The 22,481-nt window shown below is 38.5% G+C and overlaps 1 protein-coding gene across 13 annotated transcripts in view; it reads left to right on the top strand.

Moving 5' to 3' along the window:
* Positions 1-22,481, top strand: part of MAST4 (microtubule associated serine/threonine kinase family member 4) — a 569,328-nt gene that overhangs the window by 219,875 nt on the left and 326,972 nt on the right. Inside the window, exon 1 of one of the 13 annotated variants that reach the window (XM_054556432.2) lies at positions 8,125-8,678. The exons of 9 other annotated variants lie outside the window; for them this stretch is intronic. In XM_054556432.2, coding sequence (XP_054412407.2) covers positions 8,640-8,678 — 39 coding nt within the window. In that variant the 5' untranslated portion in view covers positions 8,125-8,639. Of the gene's footprint in view, positions 1-8,124; positions 8,679-22,481 lie in introns of those variants that run through there. 3 more of the 13 variants (XM_054556434.2, XM_054556436.2, XM_054556437.2) reach the window with 3 other exon arrangements.

Below are 22,481 nucleotides of genomic sequence, written 5' to 3' on the forward strand. Positions count from 1 at the left end.
CGGGCTTTTCTAATCTCTGATGTAGTAGCTATACTTGGAATATAGAGTACAAAATTAAAAAAATAATAATTTTCCTTGATCTTTTATCTCTAGGTATATCTTTTCACTTTAGGGATAATTGTAGGAATCTGTGTTTCAGAAGCTCATAAAATACTTAGATGATGCCGGTAGTATTATCTTCAGTAAATATACATGTTAACATATGAGTTTCTAAAGCTTGTGCAATTGATAGGTATCATACAATGGCAATACTGCCAACATTACTTCACTCATCTATTCCTTTCTTAATCTATATATTAATATGACATATGGGACTTTACTAAATATTAGTTCATGGTCCCAGTGTTAGCTGTGCATCATTTAGACATGAAGGGACATAATTGGAAAAATATATATTGGAGCTATTTCCAATCATCAGATCTTCATAAACACTCTCGTATGAAAAAAATGAAGTTCTATTACCCAGTTTTATTAGAAATGCTATATTTTGTTGGATTCGTGTGTTTGCAAAGTAGAGAATATTTTCCTGCTGTGATTGATGTTAGGGCATTTATGAGGATAGTCTGCTATATTTCATATGTATATAATGGTGTCATTGTTAAAATGTTCAAAAGAAAATTATGTATGTGATTTATATTTTATTATTTCCTCCTAGGATGTAATTTTTTCAATACCATGATTCCTGTCATGTTGTCAGTAGTGATTTGATGGCTAATATGCCAGAAATAATTAGATAAAAAAAAGATGATGCAAACGTCAAGGCAATATAGCTTTCTTGTGAAAAGCCTTAAGCAAAATCATGCATGTTACATTGTAGAAATCACCAATTGCATACATTTAAGAAGTCTTCAGGATTGCAGGTGGGAAGGAAAACTGAACACGGGAAACATGGGATGCGGCATATTTCATAGGCCTATGCTTGCCACTGACCCCACCTGCAATTTTTGCTAAATGAAATGTGTTTTAGAAAATGCTACTCTTTGGATAAATTCAGACTTTGGTGTATTATCAGTGGGAATGTGTTAGACCCTCTCTTTTCTTTGGAGTGGGAAAAATTCCTTCTTTCCCTGGAAGGCAGACTGCCCCTTGTTATAGTCTTTCTGACAGGTTTAAAGTCTGTTTTATTTGGTGAGAAAAAGACATATACAGTACATGTCTGCTGTTTCTTTACCTTTGTTAACTTTAGAGGCTAGAACTTTATTTTAAAATTTCTAATGACTATTTTAAAATATAGGGAAAGAAAATCTGTGGTTTTGGTATTTGTTCCTGAGTGTAATATCTCCTGGTACTTTAAATACTGTGGAACCTGTTTCCAGATGTCATTTTACTTTTGAGTTTTGATGACACTGGTAATTAATATCTGGTTCATTTGTATGTTACTTTAATGAATAGTAAATATTCCTAAAGATTAGCCATTAATAACAGCAGGCAGTAATATTGTAATATTATGGCATTAATTTTATATGGTAATAAAGATTCATGTCAACCTTAGCTAAGGGTTTAACCTGTTCTCAGGGTGAACATTAATGCTGTAGTGTGTGTTTTAGGCATGTGAGGCTCAGCTCATCACTGGTTTCTGAGCTCTGCTGTCTGACTTGGGAGACTGGTGTTGAGGAGGGGCTGATGGGAAACCTCGGTGCCCTCCTCAGCCTTGAGCATGTTCAGGGCAGGATCCTTGAAGCCAGGAAGGTAGCTGAGCAGCTGTGTGAAGCAGATGCTTGGTGAGATGGTAATGGCCTGGAGGAAGATGGGGAGGGCTGGGAGACAGGACTGTGGGTTCAGTAGGGAGGGACCAGGTGTCCCCAGTGAGGGGCATGGGCTGTCCTTACCTTGAGGGCAGTGAGACCAGTTTCTCAATTTCCCAGAAGGTTGCCTCTTCTTCACTTCCCCAGCTTCCTGATGATAAGCCCATAATATTTTCATTTTACAAATGAGAAACCAGAGCTCAAGGAAGTTCAGGGACGTGCCCAGCCTCCCGGGTTTCTCTTTGGCAAAGCCTGCATGGGGACTGGCTCTCAGCACCTGGTGCTTCTAAGTACACTGGGGAGGCATGGCTTCTGGGAAGTCAAGGCATATGTCAGAGTTGGGGTTTTTCCTCCTTTCTTCCCAGAACTGCTCAGAACAGAGTGAGCAGCCTTGCCCTGAGTCATTTCACCTAAACGGAAAGAGAATTAAGGAGTTGCCTTCAATGGTAAATTCCAGAAAAAGCATCAGACTAGAAAATGAAGAGCTGCCAGAACCCCTGCAAGTTAGCAGGGATGTGTGTTATGCCTGGCATGGCAATGGAAAGGGTGCTCTTGGTTTTGTGGAATCCACTTGATTGTAAATAAATGTGTTATATTTAGGACTGTATAATTTTGAAGTCAGAAGGATGAAGAGTTGTTCAAACTCAGAGTGGAGGCCCAGAGACATTTAAGAGGAAAGTAGACAGAAGCCTGTTTCTGACCAGCCCTCTTCCTTCACCCCTCCTGCCCAGGGGGGTATCTCTAGTTTCCCCTCTAAAGTAGCTGGGGCCCTGCTGCTTTTCTCTTTTATAGGCACATGGCTCAGAGAATTGGGGATTCAGAATGTTCCTTCTGGTGTGTTCTGACCATTGACAACTTAGGGATATGCTCATTTTTCCTTAGGAGCTAAAGGATCTGACACCTTTCACATTATTAATTCACTTTGAAAGCACTGTTTCCTTCTTTATTTAAACTCCAAGAGGTGGTAGAGCATGATGTTAGGGGCCCAAACTCTGGAGTCAACCTGATCAAGGTTGGTATTGTATCCCAGCTAATATGGTTTGGCTTTGTGTCCCCAGCCAAGTCTCATCTTGAATTATAATCTTCATAATCCCCATGTGTCAAGGGAGAAATCAGATAGAGGTAACTGGATCATGGGGGCAGTTTCCCCCATGCTGTTCTCATGATAGTGAGTGAGTTCTCATGAGATTTAGTGGTTTTATAAGGGGCTCTTCCCTTCTTCACTTGGCACTTCTCCTTCCTGTCATGTCGTGAAGAAGGTGGCTTGCTTCCCCTTCACCTTCTGCTGTGATTGTAAGTTTCCTGAGGCCTCCCCAGCCATGCTGAACTGTGAGTCAATTAAACCTCTTTCCTTTATAAATTTTCCAGTCTCAGGCAGTTTTTAGGTAGTATGAAAATGGCTTGGCTGTGGAATCTAAGGGAGTTATTTAACTTCTCTGAGTGTTGATTCCTCATCTGTGAAATGGGTTTTATAATGGCTCTTCACTTAAGTGGTGAGGATTTGATGAGATGATACATATAAGTACTTACAGCAATGACTGGCATGTAATGTGATCAACAAATGTTGGCCATTGTTTTGTTTTGTTTTGTTTTGAGACTGAGTCTTGCTGTGTCGCTCAGGCAGGAGTGCAGTGACGTGATCTCGGCTCACTGCAACCTCCACTTCCTGGGTTCAAGAGATTCTCATGCCTCAGCCTCCTGAGTAGCTGGGATTACAGGTGTGTGCTGCCACATCCCACTAATTTTTATATGTTTAGTAGAGATGGAGTTTCACCATGTTGGCTAGGGTGGTCTCGAACTCCTGACCTCATCCACCTGCCTCGGCCTCTCAAAGTGTTGGGATTACAGGCGTGGACCATGGTGTCTGGCCGGCCATTGTTATTAATATTTAGAAGTGAAACATGGGGGAAAATAAAGTACAAAAATTAAGAAGGAATTTAAATGTAGACACTAATCTCACAGCTGTGTTGCTCTTTGGCATTCAAGATATGATTATAATCACAATAATGGATGTATGTATTTTCATGAATCATCTGTTTCTCCTTTGTAATCTTTTATGAGCTAATACAACATATTCATTGGCCACTGGCAGTTATCTATGAATGGAAAGAAGTAATCAGTGAATGAATGGAGATATTCATCCACTCGGTCATATTGACTTACCTCTGAATGAACATTTAGAGAGACATATGAACCCTTGGTCTGTTGTCTACAAGTAACCAATGGGATATTTATTTTATGGCTACCTTGTTGAGAAGTAGTGATCATGGTCACACTTAACGCAAGAAGATGTTTAGGAGAGATCCCACCCCAGATTGTAGTGATGGTATTGGAAATTACATTCCTAGCACACCAAGAACTCTGACTGGTGGGATGAGAGGCAGGGCAACACAGTGGCACTCCTTTCTGTCACTCCTCTGTCACTCTTCCTTCTGGCTAATGTGGTGGGAGAAACAGCTTTACCAGAGGACGATCCTCTCCACTGCCCTCCGACTTCAGCTCCCATTGCTTTTGGATAGGCAGTTCAGCGAGAGCTGCTGGATGGGGCTGGATTAGGCCAGTGGAGTGGAGTGGGAACTCCTCAAATGTTCCTCACAGCAGTTCCTCGATGAACATTTCAGTTGCTGAAGAATGGGTAACATCAGAAGGTTTGTTTACTTTGGGGTAACCAACACAGAACTAGTGAAGAGAGAGGTAACTTATTTCTAAGTACTGTCATGCGTCACTTAACAAGGACATGTTCCGAGAAATGTGTTGCTAGGTGATTTCATTGTTGTGTGAACATCGTTGAGTGTACTTACACAAACCTAGATGATATAGCCTATTGCTCCTAGTCTACAAACCTATACAGCATGTTATTGTACTGAATACGTAGTCAGTTGCAACACAATGGCAAGTATTCGTGTATCTAAACATAGAAAACATACCTTAAAAATACAATATAAAAGATATTTTATATCTGTATAGGGCACTTATGAATGGAGCTTGCAGGATTGGAAGTTGCTGTGGGTGAGTCAATGAGTGAGTGGTGAGTGAATGTGAAGACCTCTTACATTGCAGTGCACTACTGTAGACTTTACAAATAATGTACACTTAGGCTACACTGAATTTATAAACAATATTTTTCTTTATTCAATAATTAACCTTAGCTTACTGTAACCTTTTTACTTTATAGACTTTTTAATTTTAAAAACTTTTAAATTCTTTCGCAATATCACTTAGCTTAAAACACACATTATGTGGCTGTAGCAAAATATTTTTTTCTTTATATTCTTTAAGCTTTTTTCTATTTAAAAATGTATTTTTTAACTTTTTAACCTTTTTTGTTAAAAACTAAGACACACACACACACACACACACAAAGGCCTAGTCCTACACAGAGTCAGGATCATCAAAGTGTCATTAGGCAAAAGGATGTTTTCAGCCCTATTATAATCTTATGGGACCACCATCATACATGTGGCCCGTCATTGGCTGAAATGTCAGTATGTAGCACTTGACTGCATGTGAAAAATATCTGGCCATGTAAAGCAGAGGAGAGTCCATATCCTTGTACCAAACATCACTGTGGACAATATTACAAAATCTCAATGTACACTTTTTTGAAATGTGTCAACCAAACGTTTTCTTTCCCCGTGGTTTTTCTCAGTTGGTATTTGGAATTGTTTTTGTTTCTGTAAACCATTTAATTGCAATACTTCTTAAAATTTAAATTTGACCTTTATTACAGTGACCATGGATTTTGAGTATTCCAGGAAGTAAATTATGCTTATAATAGAGTGGGCATGTGGTGTATCCATACAAGTGATTTTTTTTAATGAAATACTGCAAAGCCCCTGGCTTTAGATTACAATTAATGACAAAGCCTACCAGATTTTATGATTTGAATACACATGTAAAAGCAATACATATGGAGGCTGGTACTTTGTGAATTGACTCACAATATTGTGAATATATTCCATGAAGGTATAAAATCACAAGAAAAATGAGTTTATTAATGGAAATTAGGCTAGATCCTAATTATTACCTGTGAATAGTGTCATCATTTGAAGTTTTTATTGCATTTTAACACATGGCTTATCTTGATGAGAAAATATATAGCAAAGGGTAAATGTAGCAATTTTCCTTTTACTGTTCCCTCTGCTAAGCCATTATTGCTTGATGTTATTTTTCAGCAGCCTTTCATTTTTGTCCCAAATGTTTTTGCCTCTGGCTGATTTTATTTCTTTAAAATGTATGTGTATCACTTCTCAAAATGATACATTTTGACAGGTAATCGATATTTTTTCATACTAGATTTGATGGTATGATGGTCATAATCCTCATTTTAGACTTAGTTAATGGTGGAACACTCACTTAGATTTTATCTCAAAATATTCCTTTGTTAAGAAAAATACTTTTCGTCCTTAGCCAGATTCCTATTTATCACTCCCACCACCTCCCAAACACCTCGAGCTGCAGAGTGCCTAAGATGCATGCACGTCAGCTGACATTTTCACAGTGTGTCCTCGAAATGTCTTCTGATAGTACTTCCAACTAGCTTACATGATTGGTCACAGAAAAGATACTTCTGGGCTCGCTCTCTACCTATTTTGTTTTGTTTTCCTGATGACCCGATTTGTGTTTCAAGGGGAAAACTGGTTTGTCCTCCCACGACCCCCCATCCCCCGTCTCTTTCTCTGTAGTGGGAACTTGTTGCCCTCCTCTAGACCCTAGTTTTTCTAGAAGGACCAGCACAATGAAGATTGTAGTCCTCAGAGTAGAAGTGTATGTGAGTACACCATGCCTGGCTTTTGCTTTTAAAATTTGGGCTTCTTGGGTCAAGATTTTTTCCAAAATCAGTCAGGACTTCCTTTTGCCTCTGTGGGCAGATAGCAATGACACCATAAGCTGGTAAATATATTTGGAGCTGCTGCCAAGGCTTTGTCTAAAACAACTCTTGACATTCAGGGAACTTTCTGTGCTCCTCTCTCAGGAGGTTGACTTGAGGGAGAAAGTGGGCAACAATTGTCATTCCCTTTGTTTTCACTGAAGAGCCAGATTTTCTCTTTGCAGGAACAGATTAAAGTGCAGGTGAGCCTGTGAAGTTTGGGGGTCTGTTCTCCACCAGCGTTACAGATTGCCAAAAGATAGAACAAGGCTGGCCCTTTCTCCCTCTCTTAGGTGGCTTTTGTTTCTGTTATTTTTGTCCTTTGATTTAAACAAAAAGCATAGTTTTAAAAATCTTTTTTAAAAATTCATTTGTGCTAGAGTTTGTTGATACACTTTGACTTGAAGAATGACCAGTTTTTGTGCTGTATTTTGCTTTAGAGATGATATTACTCCTCCACACATAAGCGAGAGCTAAAAACTCTCTGGGGTTTTCTTCCTTAAGTGGTATCAAATCAACATGCCTAAGTGGAAAAACACCCTGACACCCTTCTCTGCTGGGGTGGCATTTCTTGACAGGCTCCTCTTTGTATGTCTGGAGATAGATGCAAAGACTGTTTGGGAACATAAAATGCAATCAATTTTCCTCAGTAGTTAGATTCATAAATCCCTGAGCTATTTTTAATGACATAATCTAATCAATTGATAGCAAGCCTAATAGTGTGTTGACAGACAGAAAGAGATGGAAAACCAGTGGAATAGCAGGTAAATGGGTAGGGAACCACTAGACACTTCCCCTCTCCCACATTTAAACATCACTAGATAACTGGGTTAAGTAAAATCCAGGAGTTACTGATTTAAAAAAAGTTTATACCTGTCTTCCTAACTTTCAAGAAAAATAATTATTCTAATGGATAGAGTGAAAGAGGTAGTTCTTAGACAAAGTACAGTTAGTCCTTATATCTCTCTCAGGATCAAACTATTCTCTCAATTTAAATATCTTTAGAATAGACACCAAGAAGGAATAATTTATTATAAATTGGTAGTGTCGTACGTTGTTACTCCTGTGCCATGCTAGTAATGAAAACTTAATATTCATCTCTTGGTTGCTTTCAATTGAAATAAGATGAGGATGAACGGAGTAAACAAGCTGAAACAGACTGTGAAATTGCACACGATGGGAATTTTTTTTTTAGCTGCTTATAGACTGTACATAGGTTAAATATTCCAAGTAATGATGGCTCTTAGAATCCCCTCCACCCCACCTTTTTACATTTTGGTCAGGTATCAGCAGAACTAAGTTATTATCATGAGGGAAATTAAAATCTAAACTGTTTCTGTCTTTGGGCTAGGAACTGACGGGCAGGTATTTATGTAAATGAATGGGCTTTCATGCTGGGAGGTGTAAAGGGTTTGGTGGCTGCAGAGCAGCTGCCCTGAGCCCGCCGTTTTCAGGTTTGCAGGCAGCATGTGTGTTCTGCTACATTTTTGTTTTCTTTGATGCCTTCAGAAGAGATGAGCGCCAGGCATAGTGGTGCTGCTTGGCTGACCAGCTGTGCCCTAGTTTTTCACCATCCCAATCAGCGGCTGCCTTTTACACAGGTGTCTGTCACCGCTGATTTACTTAGCCACTGTGACCTTATAGTTGCTTCAGATGGGGCTTGACCTAAAGCTACTGCCGAAAGCCATTTCGTGGGCTCCTGGAATGCCACAGCCAGTATTTTGAAGAAGAGAAAACAAGGATTTCACGATTTCCTGTCCAATAGCAAGAGCCTCCTCCGCCTGGATAAATGCATTAGGTGTCTGAGCCCACTTGCTGCTCTCTCCCACCGAACTGCAAGCATCCGTGATCTCCGAAGTTGCTGGAGTGAATAACTAAGCTGGACCAGCTGACTCCGGGCTCCAATCAGCTAGAGCGTGATGTAAGTGTTTAGCAGCTGCCGGGCTCTGAATTAGCGTGCCGAAGTAGAGGTAGTACAGCATGGCTAGACTGTTGTGAGAGGCTCAGAGAAAGCAGAGGGTGATATGGATGAGTCCAGCATTCTAAGACGAAGAGGGCTCCAGGTAGGAGACTGCTCCATTCTTGACATGTAGCATTGTCAGTGGCCAGCCATTGAGGATTTCAAAGTTCCCTTGTCATTCCTTTACTGGGCACGAATATGTGCATAATTCTTAGTATCTACATGGCAACGCTATACGGAGTTTCTAGTTACAGGTATGACACATCACAGGGTTCAGTGAGGAAGCTGCTTTTGTCAGAGACAATAGATACGACTTTTAGTTTGACACTTTGGTGGTTTGTTTTTCTACGGGTTATTCAAAAATAGTTAAATCGTGGCTGGCAGTGACAGCTGATGCACTGATCTGGCATGCTGTCAAGTGTCTGGGAAGTCTGTAGAGGGGTAGCAACTCCTTTCAATTCTGGGAACACAGGACTCAATTTTGTGTCGGGATCAACCTCCGCTCGGCGGCATCTGTCTGATCGCCTTGCAGTTGTGTGCAGCTGCTGGGAATTTTCCCCGTCAGTGAAATGAAAGTTTTTGCTGGCAGCTCAATCAAAGTTTGCTGTAATTTGTTTATGTTGAGATGAGACAAGATATGTATCTCACTGCCTTGCTTTTTTGTGCCCAAGTTTCTCTAATGAAATTACTCTGACTTTATTGTACAAATACATTCTGAGTTAAAACTTGGCAAATCAGAAAACTTGGGGAAAAAACAACAACAAAACATCTGCTTGGCAGTTTATAAGTTTAAGGAAGCCAGAACATAAGTATGTTCAACATTAGTATGGTTAACTCCTGCATAACTCTTTGTCCTGTATATAAGTGATATTTTTCTTTGTGAAAGAATCTAATCATTAGCCATTGTTAAACTCTTATATATTATTTTGATATTAAAAAAATGCTTGGAATACAGAATATACAGCACATTTAGAAATGTTTCCTTAATATTAAGTCTTTGAATTTCAGCTGGTCTAGCTGTCTGCTTTTTGTTCTAAGTATCAATTATTAATACTAATATTCATATTACTATAATATTAATATTATAGGCAACTAAAGGATTATTTGCAGCTAAACAAAAGAGGGATTAGAGAAGTTGGGGTTACATACCATCTATTGTTCAAACCTAAGTAAACAGACTACCTCCTTAATAATTTCAGTGTGGTCATTGTTTTTGAATGCGCAGTGAGGTTAGTCACTGCTGTGGATTTCCTTTTCTTTGTTTTCATCACCTCTATAAAGTTCTGGTAATGCACAGCTGTTTGTGTCCACGTCCTCTTTGGGGTCACTTGTTAAATATGGAAAGGCCCTTTGTTAAAAAGATGATTAACTCTGTTAAACTCTGAATAGTTCAGATTATTAGTGACTGGATAGTAATTCTTCTGTGAGTTTTCTCTTTCCTTTAATTCATTTTAAATGATCTGAAAATGTGTTTTTCAGAAGAAATTCCTTTTTTGAGTTTTTGTTATTTCTGTAATATGTCTATTATCACAACTTCAAAGGAGATAGTTGAAGCATATGGTGCTTGTGAGGGGCATGGATTTCATGGGCCTTTAATTTTAGAAATAAAGGAATCATTATTTTTCATTAATTAAAATAATGGAGCTATTTTCTATTTAAAAGATTTGCTACAAAACAAAGGAATACTTGCTAATATATTATTAGAGTGCTAGGTTTTTATTGTACTTAATATACTTTTTCTACACCTGCCGTCCTCTGTATAGTGGATAAGGAATATTTTCTCTTCTGGATGAGATAAGTCTTCATGCTGTGAAAAATAACAACATAAAAGTGCTTAAAAGTTCTGCCACTTCATGGTTACAGCTTTACTGTGGCTTAATACAAAACCTATTTTGCTTTTACTCCCACTGCATCTAACATTTAAAGAAAGACATTACATAGAGTAGCTGTTTTTAGAAATTCCAATGTAAGGAAACTATTTACAGAATACACACTTTATGTATTTGTATTACCACACATGTCACTGTAGAGTTCATAAGAGTAACGCCACCTAGTGAATTTAAGAATTAAGTTAATTTACAAATATAGATGGCTATGTGGAACATCTGAACCTGCCAGTGAGGTATACCTGTGCTAGTAAAGCTAAGCTGAAACCTGCATCTCTCTATTCCTGGCTCCAATCCTATGTTGTGAGGTAATCCTGACACACCCTCTTGGTGTCTGTGTATTATTCTGTAAAATGCATGCTGTAATATATGACTTTTGAGTGTACTAAATAAGTAGATGGGTAGAGTTGAGTTCTTTAAAGTTAAGGGTCATATAATAAATGTACTAGCATCTAGGTGGAACCCAATAAATATTGTTGAAAACCAAGGGATGATTTCTATTCTCTATAACATTCCGTATCATTGCTTATGAAATGAACTTGTTGTATTTATATACCATGTTTGTTGTCTGAATTTGTCCTTAAGTTAGAACAGTTATCAGTAAACCTAGTAAACATTTATTTACAGGGATCATTATGACAGGCTAATATAGGAGAGTTTACATTATTTTAAAAAGCATCTGTGCATTGAATAGATACATAGTATGTGAGACAAACCAGCTCTTTAACTTAAAGCCCAGTGTCAAAAATCTGGAGTATACACTATTCTAATTCCCAATCTAATTTTACAATAATGTATTATGTGTTTAGTATAAAATGATGCAGTATGTATTTAGGACCAATTTTTAAAAGTTCAGTACCTCTAGTTTTTAAAACACGAGACTATTAGTGATGTTTTCAAAATTTGGACTTTGAAAAATTATTTTCAGTCAGAACATATAATTTCTCAAAGCATGACAAGCTCATAAAATGGCAGCACAACTGAGTTGTTCATCTTAAGTGACTGCACTTTTCCATCTTTTCTATGGACTGTATTAATATTTCCAGTACTACTGATAGCACTTCAATCACTGCCTTTGAAATGAGAATGAGAGAAAGCAGCCCCAGTGGTTTCCAGTGTTAGAATCTAGGAAACTTTTCAGATTGCATCTCAAAACATAGGAAATTCTGATGGATGAATGGGCTTGGGCCGACCTTGTACTTGGGGCAATTTGAATTTCTAGACAGGTCTAATTCATCAAGGGATAACTGGTTCCTTTTGGGCCTAATATTCCTCATACGTGGATCATATTTTTTAACTGTCAGGGAAATTAATTGTTTCAGTGATTTCTGTTATATGTTTCTCTTTGTTTGTTTTAATGAAAGTGTCCCTGTCCCTAATGTGATAGATCCTAAGGCTGGAGAACAATGAACAACAGGCATCGCAAGGCAGGCATGACTTACTAAAAGAGAAGGGCATCCCAGAGTGGCTGACGATGCCTTTCCTACCATCCTCTGGTGCTTTGCTCTGCCTGGCATCGTCTTCTTATGATCACCTTCCCACACACACCCCCCAGTTAAATATTACCATTTCCATCCACTTCCAGACTCTCACATGCAGCTAGAATGTGAAAAAATGTTTTCCCCAAATTTCCTCTATGATGCAGTTAAACATCAACAAAAAGCAATGAAATGTTTATTGTTTAGACTTCTAGATCTGTGAGTGTGTTTAGGTTTTTTTGTTTTGTTTGCTTCTCTTTCTTCTAAACCCGACTTCATACCCCCTACCCCTGTCCCCTGCCCTTCCCACCTTATTTAAAACAACAACAAAAAGATAACATTCTTACCCTGGCCTGGGCTCTGATTTTCCACTGGACTTGGTCTAGAATTCAGTTTTAGGAAACAAAATAGCAGATAGATTCTTGTGTTCTAACTGAGCATCAAACTGCCTCTGTCTCATGCTGCGTGAATGTATATTCAAGTCACAATGTCTCAGTGTTTCTTCTGTGTCAACCTTAATATAATTATGGGTATGTTTACACTTTACTTGAAATTCAATAGTAGGATCATTACATGGGAGTATTACTCTGTCTATGTTCATTTGAAGACTCTGAGTGGCTATAGGGAAGAAGTCTAGTTGGAGGATTATAATAGAAACATTTATGATAATATTAATTCATCTTTGGGATAAAACACTTTTGTTCTTCAGCAATTCCAGAAAGACATTGAGACTTCTTTGGGACAGGAAGTATCCAGATGGCAAATGAACTTTTTGCAGTTGTGGGTCCTTAGTTTATTAGACAAATCAATGCCATATCCGAGAGGTGTTTCTTGTCCATTGGAGGAGTTCAATTTCTGCCTCTGAAATAGATATAGTACTGTAGTTTCTATTTCCTGATCCTTAGGGGATAAAAATGGCATGTCCTCAAAATCTTGTGTTCAGAAAAAATTCTGTTTTATACTCTAAGAGTTGATTTTAACTGTAAAATAAACAAATTTGTTTACTGGCACCTCTTTTGCACCTTCTGGCTCTCTGGTATAATTGTTAATAAACCACAACATTGTCATCTCTGTATTTTGGTCAATGAAACAGCAATTCTCCAAGTCATTCTAGTTCCCACCTTTGATTTCCCCATCTCTTGACTCCTGTCACCAAACCCTGTCAATTCTACCGTCGAAGTATGTCTAGAGGCTAGGCCTAGCTTCTCGCACACCTGGATTTTGGAAATGTCTGGTACCCCACTGAACCCAGACCCATCTCCAATTCATCCTGCTTTTTAGCCCAGAGTCCATATCACTGCCCTGGTGTAAGATCCTCCTATGACTTCTCCTGATCTACTCCAGGGTAGGCTAAAAATGCATACTGTGAGTTTAGCCACAGTCTTCCTTTCAGGTCTCATCTCTAAATCTTTGCCTTTCAGATTCCTGTTTCATAACCTGTTTTCCCAGTGTTTGGAACCTCCAAACTGCATGTATCCCCTTTACCTACACTATCCTTTCTTTATTTTGCACACGTTCTTCTGCTTATTAGCGATTAATGTGAATTTTAATTTTCATGAAATTTTCTATATTTACTGCATTCTGTTCTGAACTTGATAATAGTCATGATTTTATTTATTTGCAATCTAATCCTATAACATGCATTATTTTAAATAATTTAAAATTATTTCATGTAGGAGTATGTTACACTGAAACTATAAAACCATTGAGGATTACTGGTTTTAGAGTCAGATATGTGTTTGGTGATATTGAATAGCTCTGTAACTTGTGTTAAGTTTCTTGACCACTCTGAATCTCCATGTCCACGTCTGTAAAATGGAGATAACTAAATGAGGCATTTAAAGATTGAAGGAGATTATAAATCTTTTATCACAATGCCTGGCACATTGTACTTAGTTAATGTTAGCTCTCTTCCCTCTATCACCACTAAGACTTGCACAGCAATTTTAAGTAATTAAATATGGGTATCAGGCAGGGTCCAGGCAATGAAAAGATGGCATACATATCTTAGATAATTTGAGAAGAACTTAATAGAGAGATTGTTGTAAAAACTATGGACAGGAATTGGGAAAATTTAAGGGATGTTGCAGTACCAGGAGCTAGAAGTGACAGGGAGCCATTACCACCTCTAGGCCCAAAGGGGTGAGAGAGGGAACAGTTATAGAACCCGGAGACAGCGAAGACGTGAGACAGGACCTGTGACCTTAGGTAAAAGGACACAGCCAGTCATATCTGCAGGGAGGTACCGGGGGTATCTCAACCTTATTTTCTGAACTCTTGTTGTGCTCCCCATTAGCAGAAGCCAGCTCAGACATCAGAGGGATAGGGAGCCCATGGATGTTGTCCATGCAGGCCAGACTCGGGGGCCCAGCATGGGGTGGAGAGTAGATCCAGATGGGCAAATGAAGTACACCTAACATGGTTTATAAGGAACACATGCTGGGCTGCCCCGTGCTCTTAGCATTTTGCAAGCCAAAGTCAGTGTTCAGGTGTTCATGGCCTACATTCACTGGGGCCTGAACAGTTCAGGAATTTGAACAGATTCAAAGCTGCTTTTCATGAAAAGCCATGGCCCCCAGGCATTGCCCACTGTTGTGTGAGATAACATAGACTGACTCTCCAATCAGGCTGTTAATCCTCATGGGAAAATGTTAGTTCATCCCCTTCCATTTTAGTATCTGAAGCACATGGCGCTCCTTTGAATCAATAATGCAGGATACCTGTGCTGCAGGTCGTGCAAGCAGTCTCAATTTTAAATTGCTCTGCTCTACAGATCCTGTGATAGCTTGGCTCAGAGAAGTGATGTGTGAGAGGAATAGCCCAGGAGACCTCTTACCATTTATCTCCTGGATTCCCAGGGGTCTGCCCTACAGCAGGTCCTATCACCGGAATGCAATGCACCTACACCACCCATCTCTGCTCCCCTTGAAACCCCTTACAGAATTACAACTTCACATTATGTCCTTGGCTTTTATTGAGTGTTGCTAAAAGGAATGACTGTGAGAAAACATCTTTGCGCTTTTTGTAAATCTCCCTTTGAAGTCTCATCCATTATGTTGTGCCCTGTCTCTTATATTAGGCCCACATGATAAATTAGCTTAGAGTTCAGCACTAAAAAAGTTTCTCCCTCTCTAGGTGAACCAGTTTACTTCTTTTAATCACATAATGAGAGCTGTGACCTATCCTGTATCTTTCCATTCTTGCCTTAGCTGTCCAGACCTGAGTTTCATGCTCAGTTGCAACAGCTTTCTAGATAAAATTAGCCACCACTTCATTATTAATCTTATGGTCCCTTTTTAAGAGTAGTGTGGTTTTATTTATTATATTAAAAAAAAGTTGCCTCAAAAGATTTCTTACGATGACCCAAATTTTTGATATTGCATTTAAAACAATAAAATTATTTGAAAGAATGACAAAAGACAAGGGAGACTGAAAGCCCAGCTAATCAATAAACTAGATAAACTATAAAAATTGAGAATTACATGAACTTAGGAAGATCAATATGCATGCAACCACCAATCATTTTGTTGTTAGCACTTAGAGCGTAACTAAATAAGATGTTTGAATTTACTTGAAACTTATATTTCAAATAAATTATATGTAACCATAGAGCTTTTTAAAGTGTCTTAGAAGTCACTTTTTGATTTTTGGAAGCAATCAAAATCATGGAGATTGGCAGGTAACATGAGATAACAGATGTTAGAGGACCACATTGCCGTTAAAATCATGCTTTTGGGATGGGTGCAATGGCTCATGCCTGTAATCCCAACATTTTGGGAGGCCGAGGTGGGTGGATCTCTTGAGCCCAGAAGTTCGAGATCAGCCTGGGCAACATAGTGAAAACTTGTCTCTACAAAAAAATACAAAAATTAGCCAGATGTGGTGATGTGCGCCTGTAGTCCCACGTACCTGGGAGACTGAGGCCAGAGGTTCGCTTGGGCCTGGGAGGTTGAAGCTGCAGTGAGCTGTGTTCGTGCCACCCAGCCTTGGTGACAAAGTGAGACCCTGTCTGGAAAAAAAAAAAAATCATGCTTTTGACAAATATTTAATGATATGGGGAAAAGCTGAAAATAGTGTCAAGTGAAAAGAGCAGGCTGTCTATATAATTTATGTACAGATCATTTAAAGTATGCATTATATGTTGGTGAAGTGTAGAGAAAACGCAATGTTTATACACTGCGGGTGAGAACATAGATTAGTTCGGCCACTGTGGAAAGCAGTTTGGCAGTTTCTCTAAGAATTTAAAATAGAACTACCATTTGACCCAGCAATTCCATTATTTGGGATGTATCCAAAGGAATATAAATTGTTCTATCATAAAACACATGCACGCATGTGTTCATTGTAGTGCTATTTACGATAGCAATGACATGGAATCAACCTAAATGCCCATCAATGGTAGACTGGATAAAGAAAATGTGGTACATATACAATATGGAATACGGCACAGCTGTAAAAATGAATGAGATCATGTCCTTTGCAGCAACATGGATGGACCTGGAGGCTGTTATCCTAAGCATACTAACAAAGGAACAGAAAACCAAATACTGCATGTTCTCACTTTCAAATGGGAGCTAAACACTGAGTACCCATGGACAAAAAGAAGGGAATTTAAGACACCAGAACCTACTTGAGGTTGGGAGGAGGGTGAGGACAAAAAAATGACATAGGGGGTGCCATGCTTATTACCTGGGTTATGGAAGAATCTGTACACTAAACCCTCATAACACACAATTTACCTGTAAAACAAACCACATGTACCCCTGAACCTAAAATAAAAGTTAAAAAGCAAATAAGATGTGCATCATACACAGATACATAGACATACATACATGTGTCTGGGTAAAAGACCATGCAGGATTGTGTGTGTGTGTGTGTGTGTGTGTGTGTATACTGTAGCCTAGTGGGATAGAAGGAAAGAGCATTCATGAGATTTCGAATGTTAACATTGTCTCTACCTCTTACTGCCTGATGTTGGCTAGGCGATTTAATTCCTCACCAATAAAACACTAGCACTTAATTTTAGCAGAGTTGCTAAGTATGAATTCAAATGAGGTATAGAAAGCTTTAAAATATTTATTGTAGCTAACATTGAGAACCTATTTTCTTTTTCTTCATCATTATCATCTAAAATAACATGAAAATGTACTAAAATGTTAATATTCATTATATCTTAGTGGGATATAAATTTTTCTTTGAACCATCCAACAGTAAGCATGTTTTACTTTATAATTAGTTAAATAAGTGGGTTTTGGGTGCCTGTTTTTAACTTTGCTTTCCTTCATTGTCTAAGAAAAGCCTTTATGTAGTATTTAGCACCATCAATGAAAGGTCATTAAAGGCTTTTTTCTATTTTGTGCCGTCTTTTGGAATTGAGCAAGATAAATCAACTTTAATTTGGTGCATGTCTCTAAACCTTAGGACGTGGTTCACCTGTAGCTGGCTGCCCTCTTGAACCACCTGGAAAGCTTTCTAAAGCCTATAGTTTAGATACAATCACAGCAATTCAATTAGCATCTCTCAGGGGTGTGCAGCCAGAGTTGAAACCCACTGCTCTTAAGGGATTAGGGGTCCAAGTAACTCCCAAATCATCAAACCTACAACTTCTCAATATCCAAAAGTAAGGTTTGACAGCCTTTAAAATGTATGTCAGTGCTTTGGTCTCCTTTCTGTCAAGTCTCAAGTGAGACTTGATTGTATATATATATATATATATTTTTTTTTTTTTTTTTAATGTGGAGGTGTTTGGAAGGTGGATATACTCACCATATTTGTTTGTTGAGCTTCCAAATAACAACAATGATAGTAACATGAGAGCTCAAACCATTAACCAATCTGCCTTGGGGGGCAATTATCATAGTGGAGTAGCTGGAGGCAGCTCTAGACCATTACCTTGAAGGGACCCATGGCACTGGTAGTGTCCAGGTGCAGTTTTATGTTTTTAAAATTGCTGGCACATGCTCCATGGTTTCCATTAGAAAACCACCTCCAGGGCATGATGAGACAGTTGCTTTGTCTCTTGAAATGTTATCCTAATGCTAGAGACAATAATGCCTGTGATTTGGAAACCTTTATCGTAGATACTCTTCAATAATGTGCATGTTTGAGCTCTCAAAACATTGGCTGTTTCACTTAGATTGTGAATGTATGTGCTTTTTTTATGAGGCAGTCAAGGACAGAACCCCATTCTTTGCTTTTCTTTCAACAAATGTTTAATAATAATAATAATAGCATATATTGAACTGTTTGTGTCAGAGAACTGTGTACTGTGTCTTAAACTTATTTACACTATTGTACTTTTATCTTAGACTCTAGCAGTACAAAAATGAGTGGAATATGACACTGACCTGTGAAGGGTTTCTATTATGGTAGGTGAGACAGACAACAGTTTCTGAAATAGCAAGTGCTACAACTATCATCAGTCAAGATACAGGGGCCTTGAGCATGGCACCCTGCTCTGCTGAAGTAGGCTGGGAAGGCTTCATGGAGGTGGAGATATTTCTGCCAGATGGTGAAGGATGAATAGGCACTGATTAGGCAAGATGAGGATTCTAGGTGGAGGAAGCAACAGTGTGTGCAAGGTGTGGTGGCTGAACAGGGTGCATCTTTTTCAAGGAATTGCAAATAGTGCATGTGGGAAGCAGGAAGTGATTAGCAGAGTCTCAAGAATGATGCTGTCTGTGTTCAGGGATTGGGGTCTCATAGTCTAGCAATAGGAAGCCATTGAAAGACTGTAATCAGGGCATAGAAATATTTTATCAACTGTGAACTATTCTGTCAACTATTAATGAAGAATGCTTGGGAAGAGGCCAAGAATAGAAGTAAGATAAACAGCTAGGAATTTAGAAATGAGGAGGTGGTAGATGATGCTGCTGGACCAAGGTGGTGACAGTGGAATGGAGAAAAGGCAACTGAAGGTAGAATTAACAGGACATGGTGACCTGTTGATGGTTGGCAAAAGAGAGATGAAAGAAGCTTGAGGTGACTCTATGGTTTCAGGAGTTAGGGATTAGAAACAAGAGCAAGATATAAATGTGACTTGGATGCTGAGAAGAGAATTAGTTCGTTCTGTGAATCTTGAGTTTGAAGTACCTGTGGAAGCCATCTAGGTACAGATGTTCAGTAAGCAGTTGGATATGTAGTTTTAGACTTCTAAAGAGAGCTCAAGCCTGGAGAGAGACTGTAAAGTTACCAACTATAATAATTAATTGAACTAGACTATGAATAAAGATAAAATGCAATTTCTCCCAGACTCATAGATTTCTGTTAGAATAGTTTTCAAGAATTGTACCATAATGTGTATTTTAACACTTATTTTGCAGGAATGGTTAAAATTACATGGTGCACAAAGTAGTTCTGTGGTTTAGTATCAGGCCTGGAAAATAATATGTCCAGCTTTGAAGATGTGTAGTTTTTTTTTCCCCAAATTGCTTCCAACTTTGACAACTTGCCTACAAGTCTCATTCCAATACAGTTTTTAAAAGGCAGAATGAAACATCTCAAACTAGAGGCTGTAATGGAAAAAGCAATTTATTTTTAAATGAAGATGATGAGGTTGGTGAACTGTATTGCTTGAACAGTGAGTGGATTTAAAAGAGTGAGATTACATCACATTCAGCCAAGATTTTTGTTCCATTTGAATGGAGTATCTGTAATTGAAGATGGGGGTTCAACTAAGAAAAACACATGACACGTACATTTTTATCAGTTTTCTTGCACTCTGTTTCCAGTTTCTTTGTGCATGTATGTGTGTGTGTGTTCACAAAGCCATTACATCATATTGATAATTTTTTTTTTAAACTGACACATTCTTGGGCAACAAATGAGAATACAAGCTTAATTTTATTAGCATCACTTTTTTTTTGAGCTTTGGCCTAGTAGTTTAGTGTGTTGAAAATATGTACTCCTCAGGAAAGTGGTAGGAAGTCAGAGGTAGAATCTGTAACAACTAACTCAAAATGATTAGAGAAAACATTAAATATTTTCTAATTGGAAATTTTAAAATGAAAATTTTTTAGCTTTGTGCTAAAATTTAGAAGCTAGGTCTAGAAATATTTCATTTTATATTTTCATTTTAACATTTTTCATGATGAGATAGTGATTGTTTTATCTTTTTTAATTATCTGTTTTCTCAGTTTTAGCATCGTTGTGAATGAAGGTAAAGATTGAATTATGTTGATTCAAGATTGATTTGACTCTATTTTTTCTTTAACACTTTATTCCAAATATAGATTGTTAAGCTCACAGATTCATTTTCCATTTCTGTTTAGCAATCAAGCTAAGAGAAAATATGGTTACTATGAATCAAACTTGGATAGTGTGATAGATTCAATCCTCTTAATTTTTTACTTCCTGTAATAGACATGTAAATGCGTTCCCTTTCTTGGCCTCATGATAGGCAGAGATACTCCTGCCCTTCACCTCCTGACTTTGGGCTCAGCCATGTGACAGTTCATTGGCCAATGAGCTATTAGTGGATGTGTCATGAGCAGAGGCTTAACATATGCTTCTGCATGTTCAAAGTCTTGTGCTGTGGTCATCTTCCTTGAGAAGAATATACCCAGGGTAGGCTACTGCCTGTTTACTCAGGGTCCCAGAACAACCCCCCGTGGAGCTGACCTACATAAACCTGTAGCCTGGAGTCAAGACCAACAGACCCACATTCTGCCTCTAGACCTACAAATGTGAGAATAAGCCACTAAGTTTTGTAATGAGTTGTTACCAAGCTTTATGATGACAAAGATGACTAACACGGGGGACAAGCATATGTTGTGGTTAAGAGCACTGAAGCACACTACTAGAAGCACTGAAGTCTATTAAATTTCTGTTTGAATGTTGGCCTACCACTTATTGACTTTATTTTCTTGGGCATGCTATTTTCTTCTAAGCTTTATTTTGCCATCAATAAGATATATTACTTACCTCCCAGGAATGTGGTAAAACTAAATAAGATGTGTGCATGTAAATTACTTAAAGCAGTGTGAAGCAGAAAGTAAAAACACCACAAGTTCCTAATAAGTTGTGGCTGCTGTTACTGTTGTATTTGTAGACAGCTGAGCCTCCTCTTCTCCTTCCCTTGCGTCATATGGCTTTCCCAAATCCTACATTTATGACTCTGGAGCAGGTTAAAACTTTTCTGAGGCTTAGTTTCCTTTTCTATAATATGAAGATACTAAAAATTACCTGACAGGATTATTACGATGACTATACCAATGGTAGGCAAATATCTAACTGTCTTAGTCATTTCTGACTGCTCTAACAAAATGGCATAGACTGTGTGGTGGGAACAGCAGACATTTGTTGCCCACAGTTCTGGAGACTCAGAAGTCTAAAATCAAGGTGCCAGCAGATTTGGTTTCTGGGGAGGGCTCTCTTCCTGGTTTGCAGACAGTTGCCTTCTTGCTATGTGGTGAGAAGAAATCTCATGTCTTTTCTGTTTTTAATAAGGGCATTAATCCCATCATGAGGGCCCCACCTTCATAACCTAATTTAATCCTAATTATCTCCCAAAGGCCCCATCTCTAAATGTTAATACCATCACTTTGTGGATTAGGGCATCAACATATGAACTTTGGGGAGGGGGATACACACATTGAGACCACAGGGTTAGCTCTGGCTAGGCGAATGGGTACTTAATAAAAATAGCTTTATTATGTTCACAATCCATATATTCCTTCATTCCCTTATTTACTCATTTCTTTAAACTCAGTTTTCCATGCCTAGTTTTTGAGTTTGTATTATGAGCCATACGTAAGGCCTTGTACTTTTGACTTAATTCTTGGTTTCTAGCAATCCCTGTTTTCATTACAATGAAATAAGAAAGACTGTGGAAGGCAGGAATTGAAGGAACGAAAGTGCTGCAATTAGGAAGGCATGATATATTAATAAGGTCATTCAAATAGTACTTGTGTGTTTATTGTACTATCCTTTTGCTCCCGTGGGCTTTAAAACAGTAATTCTTTGGAATAAGGGGATTTATAAATGGCAAGGAGTTGCTAATGTGGAACCAGTAAAGGCTTTTGATTGCAGAATTACAAAATGCAAATTAGTAGAGATTCAGCGTTAGAGGGCATGGTGAATAGGGTGGGGTGTGGAATCACAGGGGGCCTCATGTATAGCATGTCTCTATTAATCAATGTAGCAGAGATGGCATCTAAAATGCTTTTGTTTTAAATGGACAAAATTTGCCAAACACCTTTTTACCTTTCTGCCTGGAAAAATGTTTTGATGTGTTGGCTTCCCATCTCCTGATTTTTGTGTGTGGTTCCTTCCCCTACCCAGTCCCGCCCTGCCAAATGTTGTACACTGCTTTGTCTGTTTCATTTCCATGTGTGGGTTCACTGACCGCATTAGCTAGTAGCTCCTGGTATTGTATGCTTCCTATCCAGAATTTGTTCCATAGAAAACTTGTGTCGTCAGCATACTTTCTTTGAAATTATTTTGATCTGTATCAGCGGGAATAGGTTTTGAGATCCTGGATATTAACTTCTGGGTGCCACTCTCTCTAGAAGCTAATTGACTGATTTGTGGTGGAGGTGAGAT

Source organism: Pongo abelii, chromosome 4, assembly GCF_028885655.2.
Source record: "Pongo abelii isolate AG06213 chromosome 4, NHGRI_mPonAbe1-v2.0_pri, whole genome shotgun sequence".
NCBI classification, from domain to species: Eukaryota; Metazoa; Chordata; class Mammalia; order Primates; family Hominidae; genus Pongo; species Pongo abelii.